The following is a 14,492-nucleotide window of genomic DNA, read 5'->3' on the forward strand; positions in this document are numbered from 1 at the left end:
TGAAGGTCCCAGTAACGGAGTTGGCATAAGGTGCCACAATCAACGACTCTCTACTGCTAGAATGTGCTACCAGGGAGCACCTTAGCAGGAGCGGATTTAGCTCTAGCCTTGGTACCAGCCTCCTGGTGAAAGTCTGTAGGGGACCTAACCCTCGAAGAGGCTCCTTCTGGCTAGAAGAGGCCAAAAGTGCTGGATGGCGTCTGTTTTTATGCTGTACTGAAGAAGAAGAATGGTGTCCTTGGCGCCCTTCAACGCCAGGACAGCCCCTAGTCTGGCGGCTCGCTCTGAGTCGAGTCCAGATTCCTGCATATCATGTGGTGGGGTTCCCAATGCAGGTGCAAAGCTGCTTCCATCAGGGTGTCTCAACATCAAACTTCCTCAACTGTAGTCTTGGTCTCAGGGCCGCCCGGGGTCGGAAGCAAGTGGGGCAATTTGCCCCAGGCCCCGGACCCTGCGAGCCCTGGCCCGGTGGCCGTCCAGGTCTTCCACGGCATTTCAGCGGCGGGGGGCCCTTCAGTGCTGCCAAAGACACGGAGCGACTGAAGGCCCCCGCTCCCCGCACCAAAATGCCGTCGAAGACCCAGACCGCCGCTGGGTGAGTACAAGCACCGCAGCTCCCCCACTTTGCCCCAGGCCCCCTGAATCCTCTGGGCGGCCCTGCTTGGTCTTACCCCCCCAGAGATAGGGCACTGATGCCTCACGTGTCCTTCTCCCAAACATTTTAAGCATTGTGAGTGAAGCTCGCTGACTGGCCAGATTTGCTAGCGCCAGAACGGCGCTTCAATCCACGAGATACTGGCATGCCCCAGTACAGAGCCAAAAACTCGAAGGAAAGGAAGCTAAAAACAAGGATTCTTTAGGAAACGAGTATTACTATCTAAACTACAGCTACACCGCCAGCTAAACTACCCCTCACCTTACAAATCTCTGACCGTTTTCTAAAGGGACAATGAGAAAGAATGTGAGAAGATCACATATGCGTTGACTACACTCCACAGGCGGTGAGAAGGAACTGAGGGGTCAGGGCAGCTTGGCCCCTTTCTACCCTTGGCTGGCAGAACAAGCGTGCGAAGGGCGCATGCCCCAGCAGGTCCCGTAGAGGACTAAGGTCTCCAGTGTCGGTTTCCGGGCGCACAGACACCGGAAGTGGAAGGGATGTGTGCAGGCATTCAGAGGAGAAGTTTGTGAATAGAAACCCCGGGTGTTTGAGCAGGAGCTCTTTGGCTCCCAGAGTGTGCAAACCCCACCCAGTTAGTCTCTAGAGCAGGGATCTCAAACTCAAATGACCATGAGGGCCACATGAGGACTAGTTCATTGACCCGAGGGTCGCATTACTGACACCTCCCCCCCCGCCACCCTCAGCCCCGCCCCCACTCCACCCCTTCCATGAAGCCCCGCCCCTTTCCCGCCTCTTCCCACCCCTTCCCTGCCCCCATTCCAACCCCTTCTGAAATCCCCACCCCAACTACTGGGCTAAAGGAATTTACACATTCAGACTATGGCTGCAGCATTCGTCATCTCCTTCAATCAGATACTTATTTAATGAGCTTAAGAACTACAACAGGGATGTCTGCGATCCTTCCAAGTGTCTATAGCAGACTAATTGACTATGGAGCTTAAGAACTCTGCTGCTCTGCCTGCAGACTTCGCAATGTCCTAGACCACAGCTCTCTGGATGGAGCAGTTTCCAAACCCTGCAGGCTTTCTAAACTCCACAGAGACTTTGCAGAGCTCCCGGAAGCTCAAATATTCATAGTGACTAACTCCAGAATTAACTACCCAACATCTGGAGAATTGTCCTGGGCACCAGATCTCATTAAGGACAAAATTTAAAAAATACCAATTTGAACTTGCTAGATCAGGTTGATTTTAGCTTTCCAAATAACTTCAATGAGGAAAAATCCCGCTGTTCAAACTCTCCTCTCTTAAAGACGCCTTGTCTGATTAATAGCACCATTTCCTGGAAAGGTCTCTTGCACAAAGAGAGAAAGAAACACACACCCCAGAAAGGAGCTCTTTCTGAAAAAGTTTTCTAACTGGAGAGGGAGGCTGTTCAAAACTGGGCTTAAACTAAAAACTGGCTACAAATGTCAGACCCATGGTCCATACACATTTCATCAGCCACTGTTAGAGGATCGTCTGCAGTACTAAGATGCGGTAGGAAGGGCTGAAATTCCTAGTTAGCATGTAAACCCGAAACGTTAGCTGAACATGGCATTTGCTACGTACTTAACGTTGGACTCTATTTACAAAGGGAAAAGGAACCAAACGGAAGCAGCGAGCCAGGTTCGGCGTGTCCTCTGGGACAGTGTTGCTAGCACCGATGCTAGCAGCACGGGGTGATGTACAACATCTATGCACAGTACCATTCCACCAAAGTCTGTTTGCTGGGCCCGGATCAGTCTTGGAGTACAGCTATGCAGGCAATGCCAAGGGGAAGCCTGATAAAAGCTAAACCATTTCTCTTACCCCTCTGAAATCAACAGCAGCTGATGGTCAGTGTTCCGGGGAACACCTTGGGACTGGAAGCTACAGGCTACAAACAGCAAGGCCCATTCAGTGGTGGAACCAAATGAGACAAGGAGCACAGGGAGGGTGGATAAGAGTACCTAATCCTGTCCCTGGCCAAACACCCAATGCCCCTGGAGCCAGGCCTACCTAGTCCCAGAGGGCACTGCATTAGGATTGTGACCTGTGTCAGCTGCATTTTGGAGGCTGACAGAGCATGTGCTGCAGATTTATAACACATCCCCGATTATGGACCCACACTCACCCCCTAGGTCAAAGCAGTCTGAATTATTCTTAAGAATATCAATGTACCTTCCCCATAATAGCCCCACACAGTCACCTTCTAAATGTACTTGCCAGCTGACGCGGCACGGTTTGTGCATTCGTAACATTCTTCTCACCTGCAATAATTGTGTCTGCTGCAGGATGGTCTCAGATGGGAATTTAATGAGGGGCCTGTGTAAACACGCTGGAACCGATGGATATGGACGTCCACTGGTAGTTGCTGCTGTTTGCTATCTTTATTCATGTCTTTTTAAAAAGTGCTTTTACCTTGACTCGAGCTTCTCCCCCACCCCATCTCTCAACAACTAATTCAGAATGATTTCTCAAGGAGCTGGTTGCTTTCTGTAGTGGCGGGATTGTTTGGGGCTAAGTAAATGTGTGACTAAGAGTTATTCTAGGTAAGAGCACCAGATTTGCCTTTATTCTGCGGTTTACGGGGCTGGCTCAGCCTGGGTGAAATTCACCACTGCGCATAGACGCGACAGAAGGCCAATGGACCATTTACGACCCACTTCAGCCGTGGACCTTTGGCCAGGTGAAATAAGAGTGGGGCACAGACTATGTATTGGTCCCCTCTGCGCAGTGGTGAATTTCACCCTCATTGCACCAGAGGACGCTTCAGCAATGTTTGCAATTGACTCCCGATTGCCGGACTGGCTTCACGTCCCTGTTTTAGCTGTCCTTGGTGTTTCGAAATTGGCTTTTTGTCTCCAGCTCCGGATTTGGCTTTGGTGGTTGGCGCAATGTTTTGTGACAATTTTACCCACTGTGCAGCTCTTTGTAGTTGATCAGGCAGATTAGGACAGATTAGGACAGCTGTCTGATGGGGGAAATTCAGTTCTTTGACACTGAACATCTCAACAATATATGCTCAGACCTAGGAGCTTCTGGAAAGCCCTACCTGCCCGAAAAACGTTATTTTGGCCTGACATGCATGATGTAATTTCCCTGCCTGCCCCCCACCCCTCATTCCAGAGGATAAATTCCCAGCCAGCCAGCCCCCAGTCACTTACACATACAGATCCATAGGAAACTCTTTCATCATGTGTGTTACGATGAACTCCACCATCAGATCTAGGAGACCAGGGAGGAAAACGACAAAGTAAATGTAAAACTAGCTACAGTAAACAACTGGCAGACAACAAGCAGCATATCCAACTACCCAAGCCCCCACTATGCCCCCAGACAGCAATCCTGGTTAGAAGCAAGAGAGAGAATTTACTAAGAGCTGTGTCTGAATTAGGCATCTCTTCTGGAAGCCCAGGACAAAGCTACTGAGAGCTGCCTGGCATTTGAATGCGATGGGCTCCGAGACAGGTTTCCTCCACGCACTCCCCCCCCCCCCCCCGTTTAAATAAAAAACACATCACTAATTTTGATGCATAGAATTGCGCTCAAACCTTGGCACCAGTAGGAAATAGGTTTTAGAACACTGTTGTCACCAGAGGCCAGATATGTTTTACAGCTTTGTTTTCTGAGACGATAACGTAGAGGACATCCATATATCTACAGAATCGGCTCTGAAGCAAAGTAAATCCAGTCTTGCCTCAAGAATGACTGAAGTCTTCTACATACTACTCAGTTTTAATCTTGGTCAGTTTCACAAGGGGTACATTTAAGTGGCCTCAGTGCTAGAACAGCAAGAGAGACAGGCAAACCAGCCCTCCAGCTAGTCACATTCACCCCGTTTGTCTGTTCCAGGCAGGGCAGGTGCCCAGCACTCACTTCCACCACCAAACATCTGTTTCTTTCCCATCCGCTTTTTCTCAGCTCAATCACCCAGAGACTGCTGGTTCCCAGGCATCACCTCCCCCACCTCAACGTTTCAATGGACTAGCCAACGAACATGCCATTATTGACATTCGTTCAGCAATGGAAGCAAGGTGTCCAATGTCTTTTGGAAAACCTGACAGTGAATGTGGCTTTCCACAGATCTACAAGATCATAGAATCATAGACTATCAGGGTTGGAAGGGACCTCAGGAGATATCTAGTCCAACCCCCTGCTCAAAGCAGGACCAATCCCCAGACAGATTTTTGCCCCAGATCCCTAAATGGCCCCCTCAAGGATTGAACTCACAACCCTGGGTTTATCAGGCCAATGCTCAAACCCCTGAGCTATCCCTCCCGCAGCACGTTACATGGCACCGATCCTCCTACCTAATCTCACTAGAGGAAAGTGAGGGGGTGGGATGAAATGCACCCTGCTGAGAACTGAAATTCCTCGCACAGGTAATAGGTAGCCAGGAAACTCCCCCAAACGAAGCTGATTTCCACCTCGTCACAGGAGATGGGTCGATTCTGGAAGATCCCACCCCAGCAATACTCACCTAGGACTGCACACACCAGGGGGCGGCAGGGCAGGTTCTTGTCTGCGGCTTTCTTCCTGTGTCTCATGGGCTTCAAACACACAAAGAAGAAAGGAAGTCAGCAGATGCCTGCATGGCACCCAGCGCATTATCGCCTGCTTTCCATACAAATAAAACCACTGCCACAGGCTCGCCTGTAGTTTTGGGCTCTTCCATTTCTGCCACCTTGGCTCTATGGCTGTCGCACCAGGGCACAGAGGGTCCCCGCTTACCAGGGAGACAGCAGCTGGCGCTTTGGTTACTTTGATTCTGAGCTGTGTAACTGGAGGGCACTGTCGCACCAGGGCACAGTGCTCTCCCTTATGTTCCCCCGACCCAGAAGTTTGTTTTTCGCACTCTCAGTGACTAGCTCCTCCATCGGCTCTAAAAGACGATGCCCGTTCCATGCTTGCTGCTGAGAAAGAAGGGTTAACAGCTTGGGGCTACGCTTGCTTTAAAAACAGAGGGCTTGAGTCTGTCCTGGAGTGGTCACACCACCATCTCCCAGGCCGCCAATGGGGGAAAACTCCCCTAGAGAGCAATTCCAGTGGTGGAATGACCACCTCGTAGGTCGGAGGTGTGGAGCCTGCAGCCAAGTCCCACAGAGGGAGCATGCACAAATTCACAACATCCTCTGGGCTGCCTCTACAGGCGGGGCTCCTGTGGACCCTTGGATGCAAATGAAAGCTGCCTTCCTGCAGCAGAACCCTGGGGCAAGACAGTGGTAAAAACACCCCCCCCCCGCTCCCCCACTTGAGGGGCGAATCACCCATCTGAAAGAGGGGGTGAATTGAGCTCAAAGAAGTTGGGGTCCACTACGACCTGTACATCAATGGATCACATGGGGCCTAACATTTGCTGAAGCTTAAGGCAGACTGCTCCCCAGAATGCACTAATGCCTCCGGTCCCCACAGACCTCCCATTACACATCCTCTCCCTGGCTACCCCGGGCAGACGCAGCTCAAAAGCCAGCCCTCACCCAGCTCCTTGAGCGAGCCAGCAAGGAGCCAGGTTGCTTGCTCCCCAGCACAGCTCATTCCCTTGACGAGGAGTCTCGAGCCATGACGGCGTTTCCTCCCCACGCCCCCACCAGCAGGGCAGGCTGGGTCCTCCCGCGCGCTGGCCCCAGGCGGGGTGTCTGTGCCACAATACACAACCAGCTGAGGACCCAACACCTTGGCTTCCGCCACCCCAAGGAGAGAGGACGGAACCTGCGGTGGAGGACTCACCATTCTGTGCAGGTTTACTCGAAAATTCACGTTGTCATCATGCAGAAAAGCATTAGCGTATTGATCCTATTGGAGAGAGCAAAGCCTGAGGTGAGCAACATCCACTGCAGCAACCCCCCTGCCAAAGCCCACGTGCCCCAGGGCAAAACTGGCAGCTGCAGGCAACTCGAGGGTTAGAAAGTTGCCCATCAGCAGGAAGAGGCACTTGCCTGAGTCTTCTCTTCCCTGTTCCCCAGTTATGCCTCTAGTCAGACAACCCAAGCGACTCCACTGGCACAAACGCCTGCCCCACAGTCGTTTATTTCCCATGCCTTTCTTTGCTCGCCCGCGTCGCGGACTCCACGTGCGACAGCGCCAAGAGCATTTTAATGTGGGCTGTAAAATGCACAAGGAGGTTCTCCTGCCTGCCTCTTTCCTCGTCCCCATGACCGAGCGAAGAGGAAGGTTTATAGTGGCAGCTTGATGGACCCATCACGGCAGAAGTTATTGCAGCACAGGCTGCGAGTAGGTAGCTCAGCCGCTCCAATCCTCAGGCCAATCTCATTCCCAAATCCACCCTAAATCAAACGGCGTTCCGGCTACTACACAGCCAAGTGCGGTACTAAATCTCCTCGCCATTTCATACCAGGGTCAAACATGCCTTGGCTAGACACAGGCCATATTTCTCTTCTCCCCTTGTCTACAGGCCTTTCTGATGAGCTCAGGTGCTAAGAATAGCTAATTACTAGCATCTGTAATGAAATCAGAGTTAACTAGCTCTTCTGCAGCACTTGATGAAGCATGACTTTAAAAGCAGCGCACTCGGCGCAGTAATGCTGACGTTGCGGCTCTGAAGCAGCGACACGCAGACCTCTGCGGTCTGGGAGCCAAATTAGCGATCAATATTATTCAAAAGAGCCACAGGAGTGGGACTGCTTCATTTCATTTACTAGAGCGCTATTAGAACATAAGAGCGGCCAGACTGGGTCAGACCAAAGGTCCATCTAGCCCAGTCTCGTCTTCCGACTGTGGCCAATGCCAGGTGCCCCACCTGGGGGAACGAACAGGTAATCATCCAGTGGTCCACCATTGTACTATTCCTATTCAAACCGTGTGACAGAGAAATATTTAGTTTATCTATATTATTCTTATCAGCTACAACTGGTTAATAACCCAGTAAAAGCCGATTGGTTAATAATTACATCACACAGTGTTTCCATATCACGTGCTGCAAAGAGCCACAGGAGACACATTAAAGAGCCACTTGCGAGCCTCAGTGACAGTGTCACTGCTCTAAAGGGAAGGTTTTTACTTGTGTGCAACCAAAACTCTTTTCCAGTCGGGACCTGGCTGCTTGGCTCCCCACCTGAGCAGTCTGCCCAGCAGGCTGACAACACCCACTTCCTTCAAGGCAGGAGAGGGACAACGTGGTCCCTGTCTGTGGAGGCCATGGCCACTCCCTCCAATGCTAGCCCCTGATCCCTCTCATGGGATGGCTGAAAAGCAGCACCATCTGCTTAGCATGAACAATGCAGAGTCAGGTGTCATCAGGGTCTGGAACAGCTCACGGTGCCCCCTAGTGACCTAACACATGCGCTAAATGAAAGGGGAACAGGTCTGAGTTCAGCGTGCTCCCCACGTGTGACACGAGAAGCCGACGCTCCCTGAAATGAGGCAACGCTCTGCTAGCTTAGGCTCAGTGCTAACAGTAGTAGTGCTGGACTTCACAGCAAAGGATTAAACCATCTCTAGCAGGGTCTCCATCTCCCAACCCCCCTGCAGTTCTCCAGTGCCCAAGCCACAGGAAGCGAGGGGAAGGGGCACCCGCGTGGAGCCAGGTTGCCACATGAGATGGGGTCATGCACAAGACCTACCTCTGCTATGCACGTCAGGATAATCAGACAGAGCTTGCCGCTGTGGAGCCGGTGTTCGTCTGCAAATGAACAAAAACAAGCCTACGTGAGCCACTAGGCCTTGTTGTGCCGACAGGTCGGCGTGTGGACTCAGAGCAGAAAGACCCTCCCTGGTGGAAACAGGACAAGAGGCCGAGTATCAAACTTCATACACCTACTCACCCACCCTGGGAGAGTAAATAGTCTCACCGTGGCCCTAAAGGCATCACCCCAGCAGCCAGACCTCTACACCCCACTGAGCTATCGGGAGTCTCTGCTAACAACGCCATGTCAGACTTGATCTCTTTCTCAGCAGTGTGACAGAATACACCCTGCAGTCACACCCTACTCACTAGTGTTATGATCTTGGGACAAAGCGTGCCTTGTAAGGTAAACTCAATTTTTTGGTCAGTATTGTCCGGAGGAAATATGTGACAACACTGTATGTGAAGTGATAAGATTCCCCTGTATGGTGTTATTAACACATGTTCCAAACCCCACAGCCCTGCTCCAACAGAAGTCAGCAAACGGGTCTGTCCTCGACAAAGGAACGTGTGCTCTGCTTAACTTGCATTTAAGCAGTAAACAGCCATCAAGCAGGGAGGGAAACAAAGGAACCTCAACCAGGTGAAAAAAGGCAGCAGGGAACATCCTTCTGCATAGATTCTGTCTCCTAGTGCCCAACCAGAAATGTTTTTCAAGAGGGGGACTGAAACTATAAAAAGGAGGAAAAAAAACACCCAACGGCACCCCTCTCTCTCCTCCTGCCCATCGTATTCACTGCACCTGAAGGAACACAGGAAGCATTCATTGGACTCTGGGGGAGGGGTCCTGACCTACAGGGTTCGGTCAGTCAGACTGCCGAAAGCACATGGTTAGAAATTTTGCTTGAATCTAGTCTAGTTTGTTAAATTAGGCATTAGTAAACATCTTATCTTTATTTCCCTTGTAACCGTTTCTGACTTTTATGCCTCATTACCTGTACTCACGTAAAATCTCTTTGTAATTAATAAACTTGTTTTACTGTTTTATCTAATCTAGCGTGTTTAAGCTGAAGGGTCTGAATCATTACTTGAGATAATAAACAGGCATATTATTCCCTTTAAGGAATAACAGACAAAATATTTTGTTCTCTCCAGGAGAGGGTTGGGCAGTGCAGGACATACATTTGGAGGGGGGGGGGGGGGGGGGAGAGAGAGAGAATCTGGGACTGGGGGTGTGTTGGGATCCCTGCAGTATAATCAAGGCTGGTGAGAGCCAGAGTGTAACCCAAGTGTGGCTGGCAGGCTGCAGTCACACACACACACACACACGCTAGGAGGCTGTTTGTGAGCAGCCTAGGTGGGAACTACTGCAGCAAGGCACTGAAAGGTGCCCAAGGGGGTGACACAGATGCTCGTTAGTCTGGATTGCACCCTGGTACGTCACAGAGGGGTCTCTCTCTGGCTCACCCGTCCCTTTCCCAAATATTCGGGATGCAGAGCTTCGCCCCTGGCCAACACTCCCGGTGAAAAGCCCTTCCTCGAGCACCACAACTGCCCTGGCATCAGCTCTTCTAGGGAGATCGGTTCTGTTGCTTACGCCAGCCGGTACATTACGCCGAAGAGCTCTGGCAGACGGGCAGGGCAGTAGTGCACTGAGCATAGTGCCGATAGACAAAGGCCTGAGCTCTATCCCCAGCAGTCACATAGACTCAGGGGTGCCGAGAGTCTTGCCCTAGGGGCAGAATGATGGCTAGAAAGCCTGGGAGGGCTTATTTTTAACGTTAAGGGCTCCCCCACACCCACCACTTGTTTTTCACCTTAGAAATTCAGGCCCTGTCTGCCATGGAAGACTCTGGCAGAGTTATCCGATCATAAATCTGAAGGAACTGATTGAGCGGGGAAGCAATTTTTATTCAAACTGTTTAAAACTCTGCTTTTATTTTGTTTTCCATTATCACTGATCGAATAATTGAGAACCACGGGGGAGAAAGGAATCCCCGTACGGAGTCTATGCCCCAGCCTGCAAAGACAGCTCCCAAGCCACAGTTCTGAGACCTCCAACAAACCCTCCAGAACACCAGGGAAGACCAGACTGGACATTCTGGCTGGTTTTAAAGTAACACACAAGAAGAAAGATTTTGAAAACACAGGCCGCCTTCATACAGCAGAAAAGGGTGTTAAGCCACACACCTCCCAAAAGCCTTTGGTGACTGCATTCAGGACACTGCATACAAACATCCTGCACTGAGTTTGCAAGCAGATCTGACTCCGGGCTGCTCGCTCTGCTCTATAATCGGTGCTGAGACATGTGATTATTAAAGGGAAAATAAGCCCCAGGGGGTGTGAATTTTAACCTGCTGTATTGAGTAAACGTAGGGGCACAGCTGGGGTGCAGCGGCACCTTTCCCTACAGCAGCCAGACTGTTTTCAAAAGAAGGGAAAAGTTTCTCTCTTCAGGAAGGAGGAGCAGTGGCCTTCGGGAACTCCAATACACGAGAGCCTTGTTATCTTTCTATTGCAAGATCTCACGGCTTATTTCGAAGGTGCTGCTTCCACGTCTCTTCTCCGGGGATTAGGCTGAAAGTGTTCCTGCCACGCACTAAGTACTCATGCGTTCTCCTGCTCAGGTTGTGAATGGCTGGTCATTTCTAGCCACGAGCTATGGGCGAGGTGGGCTGCTATTCAGAGCAATCCTTTGCACCTTCCAGCAGAGGATCTGAAAGCCCTTTACAAACATCCAGTACAGTAGGGAAACATCCCAGCTCCCGTGGGATGTTCGCCAATCTGAGCCCTAGTTTACAGATGGTCCCTCTCAAGCCTCCTGTGTCTATGGGGTCAGGCAGAGAGGGGTTAATTAGACGGGATTCTGATTGAATGGATGGGTTTTAAGTTACACCTTCCAGGGCAGGGGTGGAACAACTGTGCAGGCCTGGAGTCAGAGCAAGTGGACATCACCCCGAGATAGAAGTGATCCTGTAGCATCACTGGTTCTCTCCTTTCCCATCCCTCCATGGGATATTGGCCTTAAATGCTTCCTCTTCTCATCAAACGTATGGTCAAGGGAAGGTCACTTAGGAGCCCCTATTTACCACTCAAAAAAGAGAACCAAGGGATACACCCAACGAAATTAAAAGGCTCCACGTTTTAAATGATCAGGTTGTGGAGCTCATTGTCACAGGCCACTCTCATGGCAAATCGCTTCACGGGATTAGCCACCGAGGGTGAGCCTGCAAAGCCTGGGGCAGCCCACAGCAGCACGCCTTCCAGCCTGGCGCACAGAGCCAGGCCCGCGCTAGCGGGTTCAAAATAGCCACGGGGACAGTGCAGCTCGGGCTCTCAAGGCCACCCTCCCGCCTGAGCCCAACACCTGTACAGCTATTTTGAGCACGAGCCCCGCAAGCCCAAATCCGGTGAGCCAGGCTGGGAAACGCACTGTGTGGGCTGCACAGACGTACCCTACACAAACCTCAAACATGGGTACCCAAGCTAGGGGGAAAACATATATAGGGACCCCAGCCTCCATCCATCAGGACAAACCGGCCATGGGCTGCCTGGGTTTAGGAAGAAATCCCCGCCACAGATGTATGTTGTACAGTGCTGAGTACTTAGCGCTCAAATAATACATAACAGCACTATTATTTGTGGGGATCTACTTATCTTCAGCCAGTGTAAAACTGGACAGACAACAGCGCGTTTGCAACAGGCTGAAATTTGGCACAAAAAAGGTGTTCACACATGTGCAGTAACTGCTCGTGCGAGTGATGAGGTGCAGTGGTGCTAACTGAGCAGTCTTGTGCACACCTGGCCAGTGACGCGTCAGTGACACGTTACCAAAGCTTCCACTCCAACGTGTAAAAAGCCAGGCAACACAAAGCAAAGATGTAAACATACCACCTGGCCCAGCAGCATCTAAATCTAACTACAACGGGGAATCACTGAAGCCCCCTTTACTAATTCAAGTGCCCCTCGTATTACCCATAGGTGCTGAAGGGCACACGTTTCACATCTGGAGCGGAGTTCAGATTCCTGTGTCAGTCCCTTAAAGTTCTTAAAAATCCACCTCTGCGGGGTTTGAATTCTCCTCCCCTCCCATAGAGTTTGGAATTGGATCCGCTTATGCCTCCTAGAGAGGGCCTTGCTGAGACTCCCTCGGTTAACATGCACTACAATTTTCCCCTTCTATATTTGGCTTCCCTCCCTCCAGCACTAGGTCTCCCCAAGAGCCACGTAATTACCATCTGGCAAGGAGAAATCAGTTCATTCTCTCAAGGTACAGAGCGTTCCCGGGGAGACCAGGTAGCTTCTGTATGAGTTACGCTAACACCGCCCCACTGCCTGGACCCACGGCTCCCTCGACAATAGGATCTGGTTACCTTTTGTGTCCTGCATGACAATGGAGCTGTACTTTAAGAAGGTTATCAGCAGGTTGCTGGTCTGCACATCGGCATCCAAAGGCAGCTCTGCAGAGCTTATAACTGGAATAAAGCAGAAGAAACGCATTTATCCTCTGCATATCACATACAATGAGCAAGGGGAAGATACTCAAGGAACTTGATTCTCAGACGTTAGGGTCTGGGTGTAATGAACACATTTGTACATAAGAACGGCCATACTTCATCAGACCAAAGTTCCATCTAGCCCAGTGTCCTGTCTTCTGACTGTGGCCAATGCCAGGTGCCCCAGAGGGAATGAACAGACCAGGGAATCATCATGTGATCCATCCCGTCGCCCATTCCCAGCTTCAGGCAAACAGAGGCTAGGGACACCATCCCTGCCCATCCTGGCTAATAGCCATTGATGGACCTATCCTTCAGGAACTGATCTAGTTCTTTTTTGAACCCTGTTATAGACTTGGCCTTCACAACATCCTCTGGCAAGGAGTTCCATTGGTTGACTGTGCATTGTGTGGAAAAAATACTTCCTTTTGTTTGTTTTAAACCTGCTGCCTATTAATTTCATTGGGTGACCCCCTAGTTCTTGTGTTATGAGAAGGAGTGAATAACACTTCCTGATTTACTTTCTCCACACCAGTCATGATTTTATAGACCTCAATCATATCCGCCCCCCTTAGTCATCTCTTTTCAAAGCTGAAAAGTCCCCATCTTTTTAATCTCTCCTCATATGGAAGCTGTCCCATGCCCCTAATCATTTTTGTCACCCTTTTCTGAACCTTTTCCAATATAATTTTTTTGAAATGCGGTAACCACATCTGCACGCAAAATTCAAGATCTGGGCATCCCGTGGATTTATATAGAGGCAATAGGGTATTTTCTGTCTTATGATCTATCCCTTTCTTAATGATCCCAACGTTCTGTTTGCTTTTTTGACTGCCGCTGCACATTGAGTGGATGTTTTCAGAGAACTACCCACAATGACTCCAAGATTTCTCTCTTGAGTGGTAACAGCTAATTTAGACCCCATCGTTGTGTATGTACAGTTGGGATTAGGTTTTCCAATGTGCATCACTTTGCATTTATCAACACTGTAGAGATCATCTGATCCCCCACTCCCCAGTCAGAGGTCTTGTGTCACAGTGAGTAGGGAACAGCTCCTTCCAGAGCCCACCGCTCCTGCTCCAAGCTCTGGCTAGGGGTCCCAGCTCTCCCCTCCTCCAGACCCCACAAGTGCAGATGACGCTCCTGCTTTGGCACTTCAGCGCCTACCAAGCCCGGAGGCGACAGGTGACTAATTCCAGCAGTCCGTGCAGAGGAGGCTTACACCGATTTCATTTGGAAAGGAACGTGCCCGGGAAAGGCCCTGCTGAGTTTCAATAATAGGATTTGAGCCCTTAAGAAACAACTGTGAAGAGGTAAGTGCCAATTGCATGCCAGGCTCCCTCCCCTTTCTCTCTGGGACATTGAAAACTGCCCCCTTCTCCTGCAGGAACAGTCCAGAGCTGAAAAGCTGCAGCACAGAGAGGTGCTGCGTGACCAAGGAGCTTTGCTGTAGGTCAACGCAGAGATTTTTTTTTTTTAAATGCCCACCAACGTTTCCCAAACGAAAGCTTTACGGGCAGCAGCTCTACAGATTTACAGCAGGCAGAAGCCAAGTTCAGGCAGATCACGGTTTATGGTAGTGAAACTAAACAGCCACATGGAGACATCTGCCCCTAGCTGCATCAGGCCGGGAGGGGGTGAGCATTTCTGATACAGACCTTGCTCCCGTCCCCCATGCCTCTGACACCTCAACACGAGACACCTCTGCCGTGTGCTGCCAGTTACCCGGCTAACTGCCCTCCCCTCAGGTCCCAGGCCCCAGTCACCTCGGT

At 50.7% G+C, this 14,492-nt stretch overlaps 1 protein-coding gene across 1 annotated transcript in view; it reads right to left on the reverse strand.

Annotated features, from left to right (window-relative positions):
* ARMH3 (armadillo like helical domain containing 3) overlaps positions 1–14,492 on the reverse strand; it is a 160,489-nt gene that overhangs the window by 111,623 nt on the left and 34,374 nt on the right. The window contains 5 exon segments of the mRNA XM_008179796.4: positions 3,807–3,867; positions 5,123–5,192; positions 6,370–6,435; positions 8,223–8,281; positions 12,598–12,699. Coding sequence (XP_008178018.2) covers positions 3,807–3,867; positions 5,123–5,192; positions 6,370–6,435; positions 8,223–8,281; positions 12,598–12,699 — 358 coding nt within the window.

The sequence above is a fragment of the Chrysemys picta genome, chromosome 7 (assembly GCF_011386835.1).
Source record: "Chrysemys picta bellii isolate R12L10 chromosome 7, ASM1138683v2, whole genome shotgun sequence".
Lineage (NCBI taxonomy): Eukaryota > Metazoa > Chordata > Testudines > Emydidae > Chrysemys > Chrysemys picta.